General features: G+C 40.7%; 1 protein-coding gene across 12 annotated transcripts in view; it reads right to left on the bottom strand.

Moving 5' to 3' along the window:
• Positions 1–21,976, bottom strand: part of UTRN (utrophin) — a 702,825-nt gene that overhangs the window by 191,614 nt on the left and 489,235 nt on the right. For all 12 annotated transcript variants that reach the window (XM_056567370.1, XM_056567374.1, XM_056567371.1 and 9 more), the window contains one exon: positions 11,603–11,732. In XM_056567370.1, the coding sequence (XP_056423345.1) occupies positions 11,603–11,732 (130 nt within the window). The remainder of the gene's footprint in view (positions 1–11,602; positions 11,733–21,976) is intronic.

Here is a 21,976-nt window from a genome sequence, read left to right as displayed (position 1 = left end):
ATGGCCTTCACAATCTCCTGACCTCAACATAATTGAAAATCTATAGATAGACCTTAAAAGAGCAGTGCGTGACAGACAGCCCAGAAATCTCAAAGAACTGGAAGACTTTTGTAAGGAAGAATGGGCAAAGATACCTCAAACAAGAATTGAAAGACTCTTGGCTGGCTACAATAAGCGTTTACAAGCTGTGATACTTGTCAAAGGGGGCAGTACAAGATATTAACTCTGCAGGGTGCCCAAACTTTGTTTTCTGTTATTTTGAAAGTGTAAATGATGGAAATAAAATCTAACTTTTGTTGAAATATTATAAGAATGTCTAACAAATTTTTACCTGGGGTGCCCAAACTTTTGATCCCCACTGTAGGTGATGTTTACAGCTCAGCCTCCCCCTTCCTGTGAAATGCCCTCTGCACAGGTCAGACAGCATGCCTGGCAAACTACTGTATATTATTGAGAGTGAATTTGGGTAGAAAACAGTGGGGGTGCGGCCCATAGACTGGTTTGAGTGGCATAGGGGCCGCTCTGCCAGTGGGTCGTGTCCCCCCCCCCCCCGTGGGCACTGGTGTCACGGCGGTGGTGGTCGCCGCCCAGTGCTACACCATTTTATGCTAGGGACGTTAGGGACCCACTCTAAATAGGTGGCCTTGACGTGGCGAGTGGGCTTGTACTTTTTGGTCAAAAATGTATACTAACAACCTGTTAGTTTTTGATATTATGTTGAGAAGCAATCAGATCATTATACAAGATTGTAGATGTGCACCATGTTTTCTACCCAAATTCATACTGTATATTATTCATGTCAATATGGTCTGTATATTGTGTTTATGTCCATGGGTGTTGCCATAAAGCATTTTTCTAAATGCTCCTAAAATAGCTCAGACAAGATGGCAGTCCCTGTAATAATGCACTAAACCTGAAATTAAATATAATTACAATCAGAACATAAAAGCAGATTGGAAAACAGAAAATGTTTCAGTATCTGGATGTAATCAGTAAAAAGAAACCTAGGTGACACATTCACATTGTCTAAACTATGAGGCATCAGGGTGGTCCCCATTAGTATCTTCCCTTCCCACCAGCCCTGATTAATCAATCTCTTTCTAAATGGAACTGGAAGATCAATGAATAAAGACTCAAGTGGTGGGGAGAAGCTGCTGGGAATCAACCTAATGACAGGTTCCTTTAAATTGATTTCTTTACAAAGGGTCTGTGCAAAGTATAGATTATTTTGCCGAAAACAAGAAAGTGATCTTCAGCTTCCAGCAGCTCCTTCTACATGTAAGGACTTGCTTTATCTGAATGCTGATTTTTCTTTAATTTTTAGTTTTTCTTATAGTACTATGGTCTCAAGTTAAACTTTTTCAACCATGGTGGGATCAGGAAACCAGCATGAAAACTCTCTATTAAGATAACATAACATGAACCATGAGATGGCTTCACAAGGTTGTTTCTGTTTTTTATGATTATCGCAAGACAAATTAATATCTGGAATCATACCTGGAAAGTTTTCAATAATCAAATATCTGAAATGTATGTCTGGGAAATCTCTCTAAAAGCCACCTATACAGGCTATAACATTGTGACGATTTACAGCGCACCTTGGCTAAAGACGAGTTAAGTACTCCGCCTCAATCTCACATTAAGATATTACAACATAGAAAATGGCAGGAGGAAAAGACTATCTAGTCCTTTCTAGTTCCTTTCTAGTCCATTTATTTCCAATCTCACATGTATATTCTTCTGCCATGCGAGTAGCATGGTCATGCATGTTTTGGCCAAGAGACCCATATATTGTACGCTCAACTATTAGCAACTATAATATAAATAGAAATGCTTCCAGAATGATTCCAGAAGACGACAATCTGTCATCGGTCATATAAAAAAAAAAATGGGTCCCTGTTAAATTTTACAAAATCATTAGCTGTTTTTGGAATCACCTTTGACCTAATATGTTTGGCCACCTATTATCCAAAGCAGATTTACTATGTCAGATTTTCATTATATCCTATACATACTGTCTATCTTTTATGAGAAGGCCACTCTTCATGAAGACCATCTGCAAACAGCACAAGCTTACTAAGATGTTTTTTTTTTCCAAGCAGGGTTATACACCTGTAGAGGTTTTTTACATTCATGTATCTTTAGAAAAGATTACAGTAATGAATAGCCCCATTGTAAGTGATATTTTCAGCTCACTAACACTTGATTTCGGCTTGAAATGGTGCTTAAGAAAAAGCTATCTTTCTTTCGCCATACCGTTTCCATTCACAGTGCAAGTCATTTTGCTATGAATTGCTGTCTATAACCTGGCAGCGCCTAGCCCATTTGTTTCCCTGAGGTTTAACTTATTGAAGCCTATTTATACTACAGTATTGATTATCTGTGAGAGTCATTTCTCACTGTCCCAAACTACGCATGGAACAATTCACATCCAACAGGCTGAGACAGCAGAGAGCTGGGCTTCAAAACTGCCATAAATTGAACTAACATTACATTGGTTTAAACATTCATGTAGTGATTCCATAACCTGGAAGCGTAGATATAAATGTGCGGTTTCTATGAGAATATTACAAAACTCAAACACATTCCTGCATGTCGAAAGATGAATGCGTCATAAAAACAAAGATCTATCTACCAAAAACTCAGAACAAGATGTGTTGCTATAGAAACCAAGAGAGGTGTCACATTCAGGTCCTGCTTCCTTATGGGGCCCAAAGGCCCCTCCATCCCAAAGGAAAACGCCAGAACCATAAATGTCACGTAAAATTAAAGTTTTTCCTGGGCCATAAATGGGCGCGGTCAGAATCAAAAACTTTTATATGTTGTACATCTTGCCAAGACATTAACCTTTCTTATATACTTCATAAAAAATATTTTATCTACTTTTTTTTATAAAAATCATGGTTTATAAAAAAATATAAAAAAGACCACTAGGGGTCCCCATGCCATCCAGAACATAATATAAAAAAATTGTGTAGCTCACTCAGAGGATAGATATACCTGAGGTGAACTGATGTTACCTTCACCCAAAGGTCTATTGGAATAAGAATAAATCAGATCGGTCCTCAAGGTATATATATATCAGTCCTCAAGGTATATATAAGAGATGGAGATGATATAAAATAGCGAGTGATCCAGGTAAATGTAAATGTAAGTAAATGTATTGTTCACTGGTGCTCACTGTCCCTGCAGGGCCCTTGCATGGGACATAGAACACAGTGCATAGATAAGAAGAAATAAATTAAAGTAAAATGAATCAATAAAATATGAGTCAATCAAATATGTTAGTAACTTGCATCTAAAAAATTTAAGTCCGGTTAGTAGATCATGAGATCAATGGGTAACGCTGTTCAATTGTAAAGGAAACAGTATCTTTCAGTAGCCAGAGAAATTCCAATGTCTGTGTGCGATATAGCAGCAGTAAAGTGATATAAGTCTTTCTGCACGGTGGCACTCTGAATATACAGTAGCAGTCTTTGCATACAGTGTATCAAATGTTAAAAGACATCTGCAGCGTGATTAACACTTATCCCCTATCCACAGGATAGGGGATAAGTGTTTGATCGCGGGGGTCCGACTGCTGGGACCCCCTGTGATCTCCTGTACGGGGCCGCGGCTGTCCCGTGCAGGGGGTGTGCCGGCCGCAGCATGACGTTGCAGCCGGAACGCCTCCTCCATACATCTCCATGAGCGCTAATGGCGGCGCCCCGTTAGGGAGATCGCGGGGGGGTCCCAGCGGTCGGACCCCCCTATATTTTAAGTGGACATATAAGTAACATGTGACCAAGTATTATCAAAATATCTCCCATTGTTTGGAAGTTATGCAGTAACATATATTTCCCATAGACTTGTATGGGACTTTAAACAAAAACCCCAACCCTGGCAAATAGGGGTGAGTAAGGGTTAAATCACCTATCCTATGTTTGTTGTTGACATATAAGTAACATGTGTGCCAAGTTTCATGTTAATATCTTTAGCGGTTTGGACGTGATGCTGGAACATACACACACGCACACATTGGGGGACATTTATCAAAGCATTTAGTAGGTTTTTTTTTTGCTTAAAATTGTCGCAATTGTGACTTTTTGCATGTTCAGTGACCTAAGCAAAAAATAAAAATCTTGCTTACCAAAGCAAAAAGTGATTTTTGACTTACAGTGCATGTCGCAGTCACATCGCATGAAAAAAACTACTAAATTTACTCCAGCTCAGACATGGAGCAGAAAAAGCCACTACCAAAGCAAAAAAAAAAGTGCTGAAAAAGTGAAAGAAATTCATCAAGAGGCTGAAAACAGTTGATAAATACCGCATTTATCGGGGTATACCACGCACCGGCCTATAATACGCACCCTCATTTTACCAAGGATATTTGGGTAAAAAAAGTTTTTTACCCAAATATCCATGGTAAAATGAGGGTGCATGTGTGTGCAACGCGTATACCCCGATACACCCCCAGGAAAGGCAGGGGGAGAGAGGCCGTCGCTGCCCGCTTCTCTCCCCCTGCCTTTCCTGGGGTCTAGAGCCCTGCTGCCGCCGCTTCTCTCCCGCTGCCTATCGACGCAGCTGCCCGTTCTCTCCCCATGACTATCGGTGCCGGCGCCCCATTGCCGGCGCCGATAGCCAGGGGGAGAGAAGCGGCGCCGGCAATGGGGCAGAGGCGCCAACAGACAGGGGGAGAGAAGGGGCAGCGGCACCCATTGCCGGCGCTGCTGCCCCGTTGCCTCCCCCCATCCCCGGTTGCATAATTACCTGTTGCCGGGGTCGGGTCCGCGCTGCTTCAGGCCTCCGGTGTGCGTCCCCTACGTCGTTGCTATGCGCTGCACGGCGCTGCCCCATTGCCGGCGCCGCTTCTCTCCCCCTGGCTATCGGCGCAGGCAATGGGGCGCCGGCACCGATAGTCAGGGGGAGAGAACGGGCAGCGGCGCCGATAGCCAGGGGGAGAGAAGGGCCGGAAGCAGGGCTCTAGACCCCAGGGCAGGCAGGGGCAGAGAAGCCGGCAGCGCTGGCTGTCTCTGCACCTGCAAAGCCGCTACAGTTCATTGATTTAAAGCGCCCGCTTTAAATCATTGAACTGCAGCGGCTTATCGGCGTATAACACGCAAAAATTTTTAGCCTAAAATACGGTAAGTCGCACAAAAAAGCAAAAAAATAGTAAAGAAATAACTAAAAAAGGAATACATAAGCAAACATTGATAAATGTCCCCCATTGAGTTTTATATACGGTATATAGATTGTGTCATTTTTCTTTCCATCGACTTCTAAAATCTGGAAAAAATGCAGTGTGTAAATGTATGTTGGCATTAGCAGTTTGAAATGTGATTTGTAGCTGACAGATTCCCTTTGAAGAGGTTTTCCAACCCTTTAAAAAAAAAAAAAAAAAAAAAAAGGAATGGCTAGAACAGAAGGGCAGGACAAAAAATAAAACCATACTCACCCCACCAGTCTCACACATCAGCACCACACTGGAATGCGGGAAGAAATGTATTATGACACCACTGTACACTGTGACCACTGAAGGCAACACTGGCCTCAGTTTTCAGGTGCACTTCCTCATGCACCGGACCGCTGATGTCAGTGAATGGCTGTAGGGGGCCGTGTACAGTACATGTCACTATACACTTCCACCGGGTAGTCAGGTGCAACAGTGGCGAGGGAGCAAGAAAGACAGGAGGGGTATGCTTTCGTTTTTTGGCATGCCCTTCCCTGGTAGTGAAAATGAAAACAATATTAAGAATAATAACAAAATCATATAGCCTCATGTCACAGATTTGTGTTACTGGGATCTGTAATGTGGCATATATAGTATGTAAGTCTATAGGAATATACTGTACCTTAAAGTTGACCCTAATTTTACTGTATTTGAAGGCACAAAGGCTTTCTTAATTTCTCAGTCACATGGCACATTTCTGGTAAAACAATGTTTCAAGGAGGCACCATACGGTAGCACATAGAAAGCCTGGGGCTCCTTGGTACAGACCTTTAGGGACTCTGCTCTGCCTTAGGCCATAAAAGATTACTAATAATAAAATAAAGTTACATTGATGTTCAAATGCTTTCTGCTTATAAGGTGCAGCCTGCAGATCTGCTTCTGGATAACAATACACATTGGGAGATGTATCGGTAACTATAAAAAAAATGGTACCACTGCCGCATTAATGTAATGAGTAATGCTGAATGACATATTGCCAGAAGAATAGTTGAAATAACTAATCCTATTTCCTATTATCAAGACTTACAGACTTGCGAAAAATCACAAGCATCTCCAATTGCAAATCCTAAAAAGTCACCTTGCATTAGCTTAGCACCAGCTTCAAGCATTGATGAGCTATAAAGTCTAAACGCAGCCACTGCTAGCCGGACATGATTCGACAGCCAATCTCAAGGAACCATTCACTGAAAAGCAATACCAGCTCAGAGGCTAAGATACAGAGGTCACAAGGGATGACCTCTATATCTGGCAGTGATAGCACCTTGTTGTAGAGACTACAGATAAAGCTGTAGTATACTGTATCAGCAAGCATAGTGAATTAAACCGGTGCCCTGTATAGATCTGCACACATACAATGGAAGATTTCCCTTGTGAGTTTTACCCAGGGAAGAAATCAAGCAATGAAAAAACGTCTCGTTCTCCTTGAACTAAAAATAAATTATTCCGAGTGAACACCTGAATCACAGCGGTATTAGAGAAAAATGGTAAAAGGATTGCAAGTATCAAAGAATTACTTTTCTCCTATTTCCATAATGCACTGGTACAGCGGACAGGTCAGGAATTAACCCCTTCCCATCATAGTCATTTTTTGTTTTCATTTTTTCATCCTCAAAATCCAGAAGCCATTATTTAAAAGAACATTTTTGCCATATTAGGGCTTGCATTTTCTGGGACAAGTTGCATTTTTTAAAAGAACCATTTCCTAAACCGCATAATCTGTTGGGAATCTTAAGGATACGTTCCCACCTGGGGTATATGGAGCATATTTCACGGTGTGCAAAATTTGCTGCAGCAGCGGGAAATACACTGCATATTTCTCGCTCTCCAAACACACAGGGCTTTCCAGCGGCAGCCCTATGTAAGCAGTGAGTTTTGGAGGCAGAGTCGCACGTCACAGTCCCACGTCCCCGCAGGCACACGTCCCCGCCTCCAAAACTCACTACACGCAGTGGGCTGCCGCCGGAAAGCCCTGTGTTTGGTGAGCGAGGAATACGCAGCATATACGCCAGGTGGGAACGCACCCAAAAAAAGGATTTGGTTGTATAGAGGGAAAAAAATGCATTTTTACCATATTTTTACTGTACAGTCGAATAAATGACATGTCAATGTTATTGTGCAAGCCAGACTAATTATAGCAATACCAATTACACTGTTATTATATTGTTTTTGTTATGTTATCTACAATAAATTGCTTTCTGTCACTATTTTTTGACATCCATAATATTTTTTTCCATTAATGGCCGTGTGTCATGGCTTGTTTTTTGCAAGGGAGTTATAGATTTGATTGGTAGCCTGTCGTGTTACATACAGAATACCCCTTTAACACTTTTTTTTTGTGTCAGTTTAGCATACTTACACTTTCCTTTGTATACAGTTTACCAAAAAAGGAAAAAAGCAACGTATAACCTAAAAATGGTATAAACACAGCTTTCTATGTCAGAAGAAAATGTGCACAAAATGATTTAAGTAGCCTACAAATAAAAAGTTAGGTGTGTTAAACCGCCACATGCCAATGAGAGTCAACATTCTCTGGTCATGAAGGGGTTCCCATAGTTCACTAATCTTTTTGCATAGTTTAATACCTTTACTCTGCAGACAATGCATTGCACTGTAAAAAGCTCTAGATTTGGAAACTATTCATAAAACTACAATAAAAATGATATAGTGCTTCATATTAATCCTGCAAAGCATGGAAAGGATCACTGCACAGGAAATGTGAATGGAATAAGTAAGTATTACAGCGCAGGTTGACAGGCAGTGGATGACAATGACTATTAAACACTTTAAATTCTAAAAGATTACTTTAGATAATGAGTCTTCAAACTGTACAGGTGAAAGGATAATGCTAGAAAATGTGCAATAAATCATAGAACCCAGGAAACAAGAAGTAGGCAACACTGAGAAAGTAACTGGAAGGCTCATCATTTCACTAAGTCAACAATACAATGAAGTATGCGATTGTGCGCTTCACCTAAAGGCCACTATCATGGCTACAGGGAATGTGTTATCATATAATGATCTATTGCTTAAAGGGGTACTCTGATGGAAGGCATTTTTTTTTAAATCAACTGGTGCCAGAAAGATAAACAGATTTGTAAATTATTTCTATTTAAAAATCTTAATTCTTCTAGTACTTACCAGCTGCTGTATGCTCCACAGGAAGTTCTTTTCTTTTTAAATGTATTTTCTGTCTAACCACAGTGCTCTCTGCTGACACCTCTGTCAATGTCAGGAACTGTCCAAAGCAGGAGAGGTTTGCTATGGGGATTTGCTCTTGCTCTGGACATTTCCTGACATAGACAGAGGTGTCAGCAGAGAGCACTGTGGTCAGACAGAAAGGAAATTCAAAAAGAAAATAATTTCCTCTGTAGCGTACAGCAGCTGATAAAAACTGGAAGGATTATGATTTTTAAATAGAAGTAATTTACAAATATGTTTAACTTTCTGGTACCAGTTGATTTAAAAAAAAAAAAAATAAAATAAAATAAAATATATATATATATATATATATATATATATATATATATATATATATATATATGTTTTCCACCGAAGTACCCCTTTAAATCTGAGTTTTTATGTTGAACACATTTTTAAGAAATTTTGGGAGATTTTTTTCAATTATTCATTTTCATGTCACTACCTATTAAAGAAATCCTGAAATCTTACAGTTGTCACTCTGGCCTCTAAGCCTACCAATAATCTGACCCTTCCTGTTTTGTGCAGAAAACTTTTCTGAATTCCCTTTATTATTATCACAGGCAGGACTGAAATGAAAGCTGACACTATCTAGATAATAAAGGATCCACCATTCAGAATAGGTAATGGTCACACCTCCCCTCCTCCCCTGACACCGACCACTACAGGTCACAGAGCATGCCTACAAAACTCTCTCAGACATCTAAAAGTCAGCTCCAAATTCTTGTTTCCTATGGTCATGTGGCCAAAAAATGGCTCAAGCAAGACGACCACCCAAAGAATCAAGTACAGAGTATATAATAAACCAATCTACAATCAGAAAATAAAAACAGATAAGAAGAAAAGAATATGTGTCGGTATATAGTTTTAATTATAAAAAAAAATAGGTAATCCATTCCCTTTAAGGTTGTACCTGATCTGATAAAAGGGAGATTATAATTCTTTTCAAGTTTCCAATTTGATAGCAGGTATGGAGAGACATGGGTAGGTACATGAAGTAACAGTGTACATCTGTTACTAACTAGATTAGTGCACATTGTATAGGAATGTGCCAAATACAACTTTTTACTAAATAAAGTTTACATTTATCTGTAAGATGAAGCAAAAGATAAAACATTTTTTTAACTGGAAACATAAAAAAATGCATCCATATATAGATGGTACTAGTACAAACTTAAAGGAAAAATCCTATACCTGGAAGTATAGAAAAACGTATCCCCTAGATCGCGGGAAGTCTGACTGCTGAGGCCCCCTGTGATCTCCTGTATGGAGCTCCGACTCTCCCCCAAGCTGGCTCTGCCCCCTCCATATATCTCTATGAGGGGGCATGGCAGCCCCTGCTTCGGGCTGGGGTCGAGATGCAATGTGTTCAGACCTAATGAAGTAGAAACCACTTCTGCCCTGAACAATAGCAGGAATCACTCAGCTGAGCCAGTGTGACCATTGGCACTAAACACATTAGGTGGACATTCTGAGAAGGAACAAAATGAACAGCAGGGAGTGTTATAACAACTATGTTAGGGTGGGTTCACACTACGTTTTCTCCCATACGGGAGCGCATACGGCAGGGGGGAGCTAAAACCTCGCGCTCCCGTATGTCACCGTATGCGCTCCCGTATGTCATTCATTTCAATGAGCCGGCCGGAGTGAAACGTTCGGTCCGGTCGGCTCATTTTTGCGCCGTATGCGCTTTTACAACCGGACCTAAAACCGTGGCTGACCACAGTTTTAGGTCCGGTTGTAAAAGCGCATACGGCGCAAAAATGAGCCGACCGGACCGAACGTTTCACTCCGGCCGGCTCATTGAAATTAATGACATACGGGAGCGCATACGGTGACATACGGGAGCGCGAGGTTTTAGCTCCCCCCTGCCGTATGTGCTCCCGTATGGGAGAAAACGTAGTGTGAACCCAGCCTAACAGCTATATCTACACAGAGGCGCATTTTTTTTTTAAATGACAAATTATGTTTTTGCATGATTTAACAGAATAAACTTATATTCACTTGTGGGACAACCCATTTAACACCCACTACAGCCCTGTTTATGTGTTATAGGAGATTGCAGTTTGAAAAAACTTATCCCCTATTTGCAAAGGGGATAAATGTTTGATCACAGGGGGTGTGACCACTGAGATCCCTGGCGATCTCCAGAATGGCCCTCGCCTCCTGAAACAAACTGGTCTTGGCAGTGATGGCCGGCTCACTCAATCACCGGCTGCAGCCATGTCAGAAGGTAATTGCAAGAGCGGACCGTCATTCCTGAGATCAGTTTGTCTCAGAAGGTGAGGCCTGAGTGTTCAGGGAGGTGGAGATCTATGGGGGTCCCGGCGGTCACACCCCCTTTGATCAGACACATTGTAATAAGCATTAAAGGGGTACTCCGGCACTAAGATATCTTATCCCCTATCCAAAGGATAGGGGATAAGATGCCTGATCGTGGGGGTCCCACCGCTGGGGACCCCCGTGATCTTTCACACAGCACCCCGTTACCATCAGCCCCCGGAGCATGTTCGCTCCAGGACCGATGACTGCCAATCACGGGCCAGAGTATTTTGATGTAACACGGGGGCGGAGCCGTGACGTCTTAATACTCCGGCCTCGTGATCGGCAGTCATCAGTCCTGGAGCGAACATGCTCCGGGGGCTGATGGTAACGGGGTGCTGTGTGAAAGATCACGGGGGTCCCCAGCGGTGGGACCCCCGCGATCAGGCATCTTATCCCCTATCCTTTTGATAGGGGATAAGATGTTTTCGCGCCGGAGTACCCCTTTAAGGGTAAGTTCCCACCTGGTGTATACGCAGCGGCATCGGAAAAAAAGGTGCATATCCCTCAGTCACCATACACCCTATGTGTGCAGTGAGTTTTGGAGGCGGGGCCGTGTGTCGGCGTGACTGTGATGCGCGGCTCCGCCTCCAAAACTCACTACACACATAGGGCTGCTGCCAGAAAGCCTTGTGTGTATAGTGAGCAAGGGATACGCAGCGTATTTCCCACTGCTGCTGCAGATTTTGCCTAGCCTGAAATATGCTGCGTATACGCCAGGTGGGAACATACCCTAAAACGTATTTTGTTAATAAGAAGGGCTCCAGCTATTTTCAAAAGCCAAATTTTGAATAAAAGTAGAGCCATAGCAAGATAGTTAACATCAATAACAACAGTACTTGCTGCCATTTTCTGTAAAGCAAAGAGACTAGCCTGTTTTTGGTAGTAAGTTCCTTCTAGGTTCTTCTGGGCCCTCAATAGGCTGCTCAGAAATAAAAACTCGTGCTTGCTCTATGGTATTCAATACAGTCTGTTCTTTATCCTTCAATTCACGTTTCAGGACCTAGAATGAAAGAAATATAATATCATGAACAGAATCAATAAGAAAAACACTCCATAACAAATGCGAGCAATTTCCTTTTAAAGACGCTGCAACAGAGCATGAAAACTAATGGCCACATTTTGAGTTCCAGAAAGCTGAAAAAACACAAAAGCTCCAGAGCACAATAAACTGAAAAGAATGGAAAAAACATTTCTAAAATAAGAAAATGGACAATTCATTAGTCACTAAAATAAAGTATCTTCACCATTGTAAACTAAAACCGAGGCATAATTTACACCAATATCCCATAATGCAGCAGAATATCTTGGCTTGCTGATTCAAATCATTTAATTTCTTCGCATTCAGAGAGTAGGGTATTTTACTACTCCTGGATGAACAATTTCATATTTCACAATGTATGTATAAAATATTTTTTGCAATGTATAAAATACATCAATGAAAAAAATGATGGTGCAGTAACAAAATGGAATATTACATTTTCCCAGACAACGTAAAATGTATATGCAGTGGCTACATGGCTTAAGTTACTGACAGAAATGTCATGTGTAGTTCCTGGGCCCCACTACAAGAATTGTAATAGGGCCCCTCAAGCTACCATGTGTAATTTACAATACAGTTGTTTGACTATGTGACAAGAGACCTTTGGGCCCCCAGAGGCACCAGGGCCCGAATGTGACTGCTACTTCTGCACAACTTATAGTTACAATAGCTACACCCCAGTTACTGGACTGATCTGGTATGAGTGCTGACAGTCTCTGTATTGCAGAATATGTTAGCGCTGTTTAAGAAATGGGAAATAATTAAAGAAAATTTGAAGAATTAAAAAAAACTATGAATCCACGCTGTACACATAAAACCCTTATACAATATCTGATAATAAAAGTTTGGATACAACCATCATCAACCATCACAACTATCATTGTCCAACAAAGCAAAGACACACAGACAGGCGGCACTCACCAAGCACCAAGTCTCATGGACAAGGTACAGGTGACAGGCGGGGGAGCTGCGATGGAGGACGGGGCTAGCCGGAACAAGTTGTTTCGTGCAGCTCGTGCACTTCCTCTAGCCTCCATTAGATTAAAGTTGGTTGAGGGTTGAACAACCAAAACAATATTGGTTTGGTATATTTTATTGTTCTTAAACTCAAATAAATTAGATTTTTATATTCCTTCTCACTCTATTAGTTTATTGTAAGGTTTCCAACACGTTATATTCACTATATTATACAAAATGTTTATATTTTTTAATTTTGATTTTACCACAATATCATTACACATCAGGCCACACAGTGACTGACATTTTCATTCCTTCTATTTATAGGTATTTGGGGGGGGGGGGGGGGGGGTAATTCTCAAAGCACTCCTACTGTCAATCCTGATTATTTAAGTCAATCTTATCTTCCCTCTATCCTACACCTTCTAGGGAACTAGAGATTTGGGCCTTATAGGGTCCTTATCCCCTTAAGGACCCAGCCCATTTTCACCTTAAGGACCCGGGCGTTTTTTTGCACATCTGACTACTTGTCACTTTAAGCATTAGTAACTCTGGGATGCTTTAACTTTTCATTCTGATTCCGAGAATTTTTTTTCGTGACATATTCTACTTGCATCATTTCTTGGTGAAAATTTCCCAAATTTTATGAAAAATTTGAAAATATAGCATTTCTTTAACTTTGAATTTCTCTGCTTATAAGGAAAATGGATATTCCAAATAAATTATATATTGATTCACATATACAATATGTCTACTTTATGTTTGCATTATAAAGGTGACATGTTTTTACTTTTGGAAGACATTAGAGGGCTTCAAAGTTCAGCAGCAATTTTCCAATTTTTCCCAAAATTTTCAAAATCGGAATTTTTCAGGGACCAGCAAATGATCCCATAATAAAAACTGCACCCCTCAAAGTATTCAAAATGACATTCAGAAAGTGTGTTAACACTTTAAGTGAAGGAGAAAATTCTAAATCTTCATTTTTTATACTCGCATGTTCTTGTATACCAAGTTTTTGAATTTTTTACAAGGGGTAAAAGGAGAGAAATCACCCTAAAATTCTCTCGAGTAAGGAAATACCTAATATGTGGATGTCAAGTGCTCTGTGGGTGAACTAGAGTGCTCAGAGGGGAAGGAACGAAAATGGGATTTTGGAGAGTGAGTTTTTCTGAAATGGTTTTTGGGGGGCATGTCACATTTAGGAAGCCCCTAAAAATGTAGCGTAACACTCCATTTTAGTCAAAAAATATTTTTTATTCATTTTCACATCCAACTTTAATGAAAATTCATCAAACACCTGTGGGGTGTTAAGGCTCACTATACCCTTTGTTAGGTTGCATGAGGGGTGTAGTTTCCAAAATGGGTTCACATGTGGGTATTTATTGTTTTGCGTTTATGTCAGAACCGCTATAAAATTTAGACCTCAAATGTACATAGTGCGCTCTCACTTCTGAGCCATATTGCGTGCCCGCAGAGCACTTTGTGTCCACATATGGGGTATTTCCGTACTCAGGAGAAATTGCGCTACAAATTTTGGAGGTCTTTTTTTCCTTTTACTGTGAAAATTCAAAGTATGGAGCAACACCAGCATGTATTTAAAGTACGGGGCAACACCAGTATGTTAGCCCCCCAAAATCTGTAACGCAATTTCTCCCGAGTACGGAAATATACCATATGTGGCACTAAACTGTTGCCTTGAAATATGACAGGGCTCCAAAGTGAGAGAGCATGGCACATTTGAGGCCTAAATTGGGGATTTGCATCCACCACCAAAATACCCTACGGCAGTGTTTCTCAAACAGGGTGTCTCCAGCTGTTGCAAAACTACCAGGATGCCTTGACAGTCATGGCTGTTTCAATACTGGGAGATGTTGATTTTAAACAGCTGGAGGCTCCGTTTTGGAAACAGTGCCGTACAATACTTTTTTTTTTTTTATTGGGAGGGAGGGGGAGGTGGTAACTGTGTAGGGGTATGTGTATATGTAGTGTTTTACTTTTTATTTTGTGTAGGTGTAGTGTTCACACGGGGGCGGCGGTTTACAGTAAGTTTCCGGTAGAAAAGGAAATCCCGGCACTCACTTTAGTCTTCTGCCAAGTGAAATGTGTTTATTAAAACACGGTGCAAACACAATATGACGCGTTTCGGCAAAAGCCTTTATCAGACTGACATGTCTGTCCCCCAACCGAAACGGGGTCTGCCACGTCCCCTCCATATAACTCTATGGGAGAGCCATTTGGCAATCTTCGGCTCTCCCATAGAACTATATTGAGGGGACGTGGCGGCCCCCTCTTGGGGCAGGGGACGTGATGCGCCGCTGTATAGGAGAGCCAGGGCTCTAAACAGGCGATTGCGGGGGGCCCCAGTGCTCAGACTTCCCTGCAATCTAAAACTTAACCCCTGTCCTTCGGCTTACAGCTCTAGTGTCTGTAGTTCTGGAGGCAGGTAGCCACCCAAAAAGTTTGTAATTCATGTTTCCACTTATTAGACCTGAAAACCATAACTTGTTAAGGAAAATGGCTGTATTCTTTTTATTACCATGTCACAGACAGGTAAGTCAGTACCATGCAAACAGCAGCCTAGATCTCCGCTTCCATGACCACTATGAGTAGGTCTTAAGGAGAGATACTAAACATAGTTATAGCCAAACCATTTCGGTTTCGACTTGTCCAAACTGAACCAATCCTTCTCTAAACTAAGCCAACCCAGTGACTAGCTAAAATCTCCAAAAATAAGACTTTATTTTCAGGGGGATCTTTGGGAATCTGACACACATTTTTAGAAGTACCTCAAATTATGGTGCCAAATCTACTAGCGCAAGAACTGCTCTAGTTTAAAATAAATTTCTATAATTACTGGTTATTCTATTACAGTGTAACATACTTTCACTAAGCTGAAGGAATAAAATGTGTGGGCCTTTTCCCATTATATTAAAAGGCAGGCTTCAGCAGTGATTGATGTAAGGGAATATTCTAACTGAGTTGTTTAATGGGTCATAATATAGGTTCAACTAATGTCTTAAGTTATTCAGGCTACAGTGAACACAGCACGGTCAATGACACAAAATGAGTTCCTTACAAGCCATCATTACAGAGTTGGATAAAATTGACATGTCAATCACCAACCCAGGCATGCCATGGACAACTAATGTACCATTCCTAGCCAATGGAAAATCTCAAATGGCATTACATTATGATTGTACTTGTCAGTGATCTGTATTACATGTCAACTTCATAATGTGCACCCACAATTTTCTCTTCTTCATTCAGTGCTCTACTTTATCCAATAGTTCATTTTGATTTACCAGAAATGGCATTTTGTTATGTTTACCTAGTTGGGTCCTCACCCCTATGTCCTTGCTCTGAGCAAGATAATAGCAGCCAATAACTTTTTGTAGGAGACTTTTTGAGAAGAAAAGACAAAATATAATGCAAGATATCATAATTTACATGTTGACAATCTGAAATGTGATATATCTAGGGCATTGTTCACACAGTGCATTTATACATTTTTAGCCCAAACATGGATCCAAAGCAGAAGTCTAAATCTATCAAATCTGTCCGTTCTCAGTGTATTTAGATTCTGTACTGTTTCTTTTCCAATTTAGTATAGCCCTTCAATATGTGATGAGAGGGGGCTGACACTCAAGGATCAGCAAAAAAAAGGGCCCATTTCGCTGCTGTATCCTACGCACTGTTTCTCTAGTCCATGCAACTGAGCCATTTTCTCAGGCCTCTTCTTTCATTGATGCTGATACTCTAATCCTGCTCAATGTTATCTAATTGAAATCATCATGTTACAGGGCAGAATGAGATGAGCAGATTGCTATATAGCTTTATGGGAAAAGTTTAAGTATAACTTGAATATACAGTCATGGCCGTAAATGTTGGCACCCCTGACATTTTTCAAGAAAATGAAGTATTTCTCACAGAAAAGGATTGCAGTACCACATTTTGCTATACACATGTTTATTCCCTTTGTGTGTATTGCAACTAAAGCAAAAAAGTGAGGGGAAAAAAGCAAATTGGACATAATGTCACACCAAACTCCAAAAATGGGCTGGACAAAATTATTGGCACCCTTTCAAAATTGTGGAAAAATAAGATTGTTTCAAGCATGTTATTAAACTCACCTGGGGCAAGTAACAGCTGTGGGCAATATAAAAATCACAACTGAAAGCAGATAAAAAGGAGAGAAGTTCACTTAGTCTTTGCATTGTGTGTCTGTGTGTGCCACACTTAGCATGGATAACAGAAAGAGGTGAAGAGAACTGTCTGAGGACTTGAGAACCAAAATAGTGGAAAAATATCAACAATCTCAAAGTTAAAAGTCCATCTCCAGAGATGTAGATTTGCCTTTGTCCACAGTGGACAACATTATCAAGAATTTGTAACCCATGGCACTGTAGCTAATCTCCCTGGGCCTGGACAGAAGAGAAAAATTGATAAAAGATGTCAACACAGAATAGTCCGGATGGTGGATAAGCAGTCCCAAACAAGTTCCAAAGATATTCACGCTGTCCTGCAGGCTCAGGGAGCATCAGTCTCAGCGCGAACTATCAGTCGACATTTAAGTGAAATTAAACGCTATGGCAGGAGACCCAGGAGGACCCCTCTGCTGACACAGAGACATAAAAAAGCAAGACTACATTTTGCAAAAATGAACATGAGTAAGCCAAAATCCTTCTGGGAAAACGTCTTGTGGACAGATGAGACCAAGGTAGAGATTTTTTGGTAAAGCACATCATTCTACTGTTTACCGAAAATAGAATGAGGCCCACAAAGAGAAGAACACAGTACCTACAGTGAAATATGGTGGAGGATCAATGATGTTTTGGGGTTGTTTTGCTGCCTCTGGCACTGGGTGACTTGAATGTGTGCAAGGCATCATGAAATCTGAGGATTACCAACGGATTTTGGGTCGCACTGTACAGCCAAGTGTCAGAAAGCTGGGTTTGTGTCCGAGATCTTGGGTCTTCCAGCAGGACAATGACCCCAAATATACGTCAAAAAGCACCCTGAAATGGATGGCAACAAAGCGCTGGAGAGTTCTGAAGTGGCAGCAATGAGTCCAGATCTAAATCCCATTGAACACCTTTTGAGAGATCTTAAAATTGCTGTTGGGAAAAGGCACCCTTCCAATAAGAAGGAGCAGTTTGCAAAGGAATAGTGGTCCAACATTCCGGCTGAGAGGTGTAAGAAGCTTATTGATGGTTATAGGAAGAGACTGATTTCAGTTATTTTTTCTAAAATTACCAAAAAAAAACCAAAACAAATATTAAGTTAAAGGGGTTATCCAGGAAAAAACTTTTTTTATGTATCAACTGGCTCCAGAAAGTTAGATTTGTAAATTACTTCTATTAAAAAATCTTAATCCTTTCAGTACTTATTAGCTTCTGAAGTTAAGGTTGTTCTATTCTGTCTAAGTGCTCTCTGATGACACGTGTCTCGGGAACCCCCCAGTTTAGAAGCACATCCCCATAGCAAACCTCTTCAAAACTGGGCGGTTCCCGAGACACGTGTCATCAGAGAGCACTTAAACAGAAAAGAACAACCTTAACTTCAGAAGCTAATAAGTATTGAAAGTATTAAGATTTTTTAATAGAAGTAATTCACAAATCTGTTTAACTTTCTGGAGCCAGTTGATATATAAAAAAAAGTTTTTTCCTGGATAACCCATTAATTTTGTCCAGACCATTTTTGGAGTTTGGTGTGACATTATGTCCAATTTGCTTTTTTTTTTTTTCCCTTTTTTGGTTTAGTTCCAATACACACAAAGGGAATAAACATGTGTATAGCAAAACATGTGTTACTGCAATCCTTTTTTTGTGAGAAATACGTCATTTTCTAGAAAAATTTCAGGGGTGCCAATATTTACGGCCATGACTGTAACTATTTATAGAAACCTCTGCTCATCCCTGGATAAGTAGTCAAGTGGGCGGTCTTTCTCAGTGATTGACAGCTCCCATATATGCACACATATACACTAGGTGTCAATCACTGAGCAGGACTGCCGATATGACTACTTAGTCCAAAATGAGCAGAAATTTTTTTTAGTTATCCTGAAACATTTCCCACAAAACTCTATATCAATCTGCTCAGCTCCTCCTGCTCTATAACATGAGACCTGTAGATTTTAATACATTTTCAAAGTGACAGGTTCCCTTTAAATATAGACCATCACTTCCAGAACATGCCTTTAAATTGAAGCAAAATGGTATTTTGTGAGTTAAATAATTCTGTAAAACTTATATCTATTAAAATAATTAAACGCTAGTACTGAGTCACTCACACACTCAAAAGAACTGAAATAACTTTACATATTGTATCTGATATTTTTCCCAATACCCACGTATTCTTGCAAGAGAATATGGGAAGGAAAATCAGTAAGAAACCAAAGATGCGGAGGTAGAGACAGTGACACAGAATATGATCTAGTGCATAATATTCACATTATGTAAATTCCCTCTTGGCACACCTTATAATAATGTGAAAGTTATGTTATTTCTTTTTCCAATATGCCAAGGAATAAGTGATAGGTTGGGAATATAAAGATGCAGGCAGAAAGCCTAACAGAAGCTCAGTGACAACATTTTACAGTAATGTGCACCCACTGCTTACCCACATCTACTGACAAGGATATAAATTAGACCATCAACTCTCATTAATGACATCATATACCGTATTTTTCGCCGTATAAGACGCACTTTTTTTTCCCCAAAACTGGGGGGAAAAAGTCGGTGCGTCTTATACGGCGAATACACCCCTATCGCGGCGGTCCCTGCGGCCATCAACGGCCGGGACCCGCGGCTATTACAGGACATCACCGATCGCGGTGATGCCCTGTATTAACCCTTCAGACGCGGCGATCAAAGCTGACCGCCGCGTCTGAAGGGAATGTGACACTAACCCGGCTGTTCAGTCGGGCTGTTCGGGACCGCTGCGGTGAAATCCTGAACAGCCCGACTGAATAGCCGGGTTAATGCTTACAGGACACCGGGGGGGACCTTACTTGCCTCCTCGGTGTCTTCTCTGTTCAGGGATCCCCTGTATGGCCGGCGCTCTCCTTCCTCGTCGTCGCGTACGTGCGTCGGTGTGCGTAACGACGTAATGGCGTCGACGGAGAGCGAGGATACCCGGCCGGCAGCAGAGACGTTCAGCAGCAGGCCGGCAGCAGAGCGACGGGGACACGACGACAGCGATGGAGCGACATCCAGGGCAGCGGTGACGGGTCCAGAGCGGCGAGGACACGTGAGTATTACCTCCTATGCAGTGGTCTTCAATCTGCGGACTTCCAGATGTTGCAAAACCACAACTCCCAGCATGCCCGGACAGCCAACGGCTGTCCGGGCATGCTGGGAGTTGTAGTTTTGCAACATCTGGAGGTCCGCAGGTTGAAGACCACTATTGGGTTCAAAATCTTTAATTTTTTAGATTTTGCACCTAAAAATAGGGTGCGTCTTATACGCCGGTGCGTCCTATAGGGCGAAAAATACGGTAATTACACTATGAAGATGAGTAATAGACAAAGTCATATTATCACGTAAAATCCAAAATTCAGTTAATATTGCTCAGACAATAGTTTTAGGGCTGGAACAAGGGGTAGATAGAGTAGATGGCAAGGGGGTGGGCAAAAAGGAAATTAAGTTTGTCACACAGGAATAGATTTTCACTTTGTGACTGGTGCCTACTGATATTCAGTCAATAATGTGGATTAGCTAAATGTAGGAAAAAATATTTGTCCTAATAGAAGGGGATGCAGACAAGGTCTCTTGGTACCGTGGCTTGGGTACCAAGAGACCTTGTCTGCATCCCCTTCTATTAGGACACATGTTTTTTCCTATATTTAGCTAATCCACATTATTAACTGAATTTTTATCAGGTATGATATGTAGGGTAGGGTCACATGTGCTGTATTTTGCTGCATATTTTCTGCAGTTGATTTTGTTACCCAATGACTTCAATGGGTAAGAAAATAGGCAACAGCAAATATGCAGCAAAATAATACGCGATGCGTGACCCTACCCTTAACCCCTTAAAGGGTACCTCTCATCAAATAAACTTTTGATATGTTTTAGATTAATGAATGTTGAATAACTTTCCAATAGCATATTAATGAAAAATATGCTTCTTCTATTGTATTTTTCCCGATCAGTCCTGTCAGCAAGCATTTCTGACTCATGCTGGAGTCCTAAACACTCAGAGCCGGCAGTCTGCTTTGTTCACAGCCAAACAGGCTGTGAACAAAGCAGGATGGCAGCTCTGAGTGTTCTCCTTTGTGAACAAAGCAGACTGGCAGCTCGTAGTGTTTAGGACTCCAGCATGAGTCTGAAATGCTTGCTGCCAGGACTGGTAGGGAGACCCCTAGTGGTCATTTCTTCAAAGTGGAAAATTACATAGAAAGAAGCATATTGTTTAATAACATGCAATTGTAAAGTTATTCTGCATACATTAATCTATAATATATCAAAAGTTTTTTTGATGAGAGGTACCCTTTAAGGACTCGTTCCATTTTTGCATTTTTTCCTCATCACCTTCTAAAAATCATAATGCTTTCAATTTTGCACCTAAAAATCCATATGATGGCTTATTTTTTGCGCCACCAATTCTACTTTGCAGTGACATTAGTAATTTTACCAAAAAATTCACGGCGAAACGGAAAATAAAATCATTGTGCGACAAAATTTAAGAAAAAATTTCATTTTGTAACTTTTGGGGGCTTCCGTTTCTACGCAGTAAATTTTTTTGTCAAAATTACACCATATCTTTATTCTGTAGGTCCATATGGTTAAAATGATACCCTACTTATATAGGTTGGATTTTGTCGCACTTTTGAAAAAAATCATTACTACATTTTTCCATTTTTGCATTTTTTCCTCATCACCTTCTAAAAATCATAACGCTTTAAATTTTGCACCTAAAAATCCATATGATGGCTTATTTTTTGCGCCACCAATTCTCCTTTGCAGTGACATTAGTCATTTTACAAAAAAAAACAGGGCGAAACGGAAAAAAAATCATTGTGCGACAAAATTGAAGAAAAAATCTAATTTTGTAACTTTTGGGGGCTTTCGTTTCTTCGCAGTGCCTTTTTTTGTCAAAATTACACCATATCTTTATTCTGTAGGTCCATACAGTTAAAATGATACCCTACTTGTATAGGTTTGATTTTGTCGCACTTCTGAAAAAAATCATTACTACATGCAGGAAAATTTATATGTTTAAAATTGCCATCTTCTGACCCCTGTAAC

This window comes from Hyla sarda, chromosome 3, assembly GCF_029499605.1.
Source record: "Hyla sarda isolate aHylSar1 chromosome 3, aHylSar1.hap1, whole genome shotgun sequence".
NCBI lineage: Eukaryota > Metazoa > Chordata > Amphibia > Anura > Hylidae > Hyla > Hyla sarda.
The sequence above is the reverse complement of the archived record's forward strand: the minus strand, read 5'-3'. Positions and strand labels throughout refer to the sequence as shown.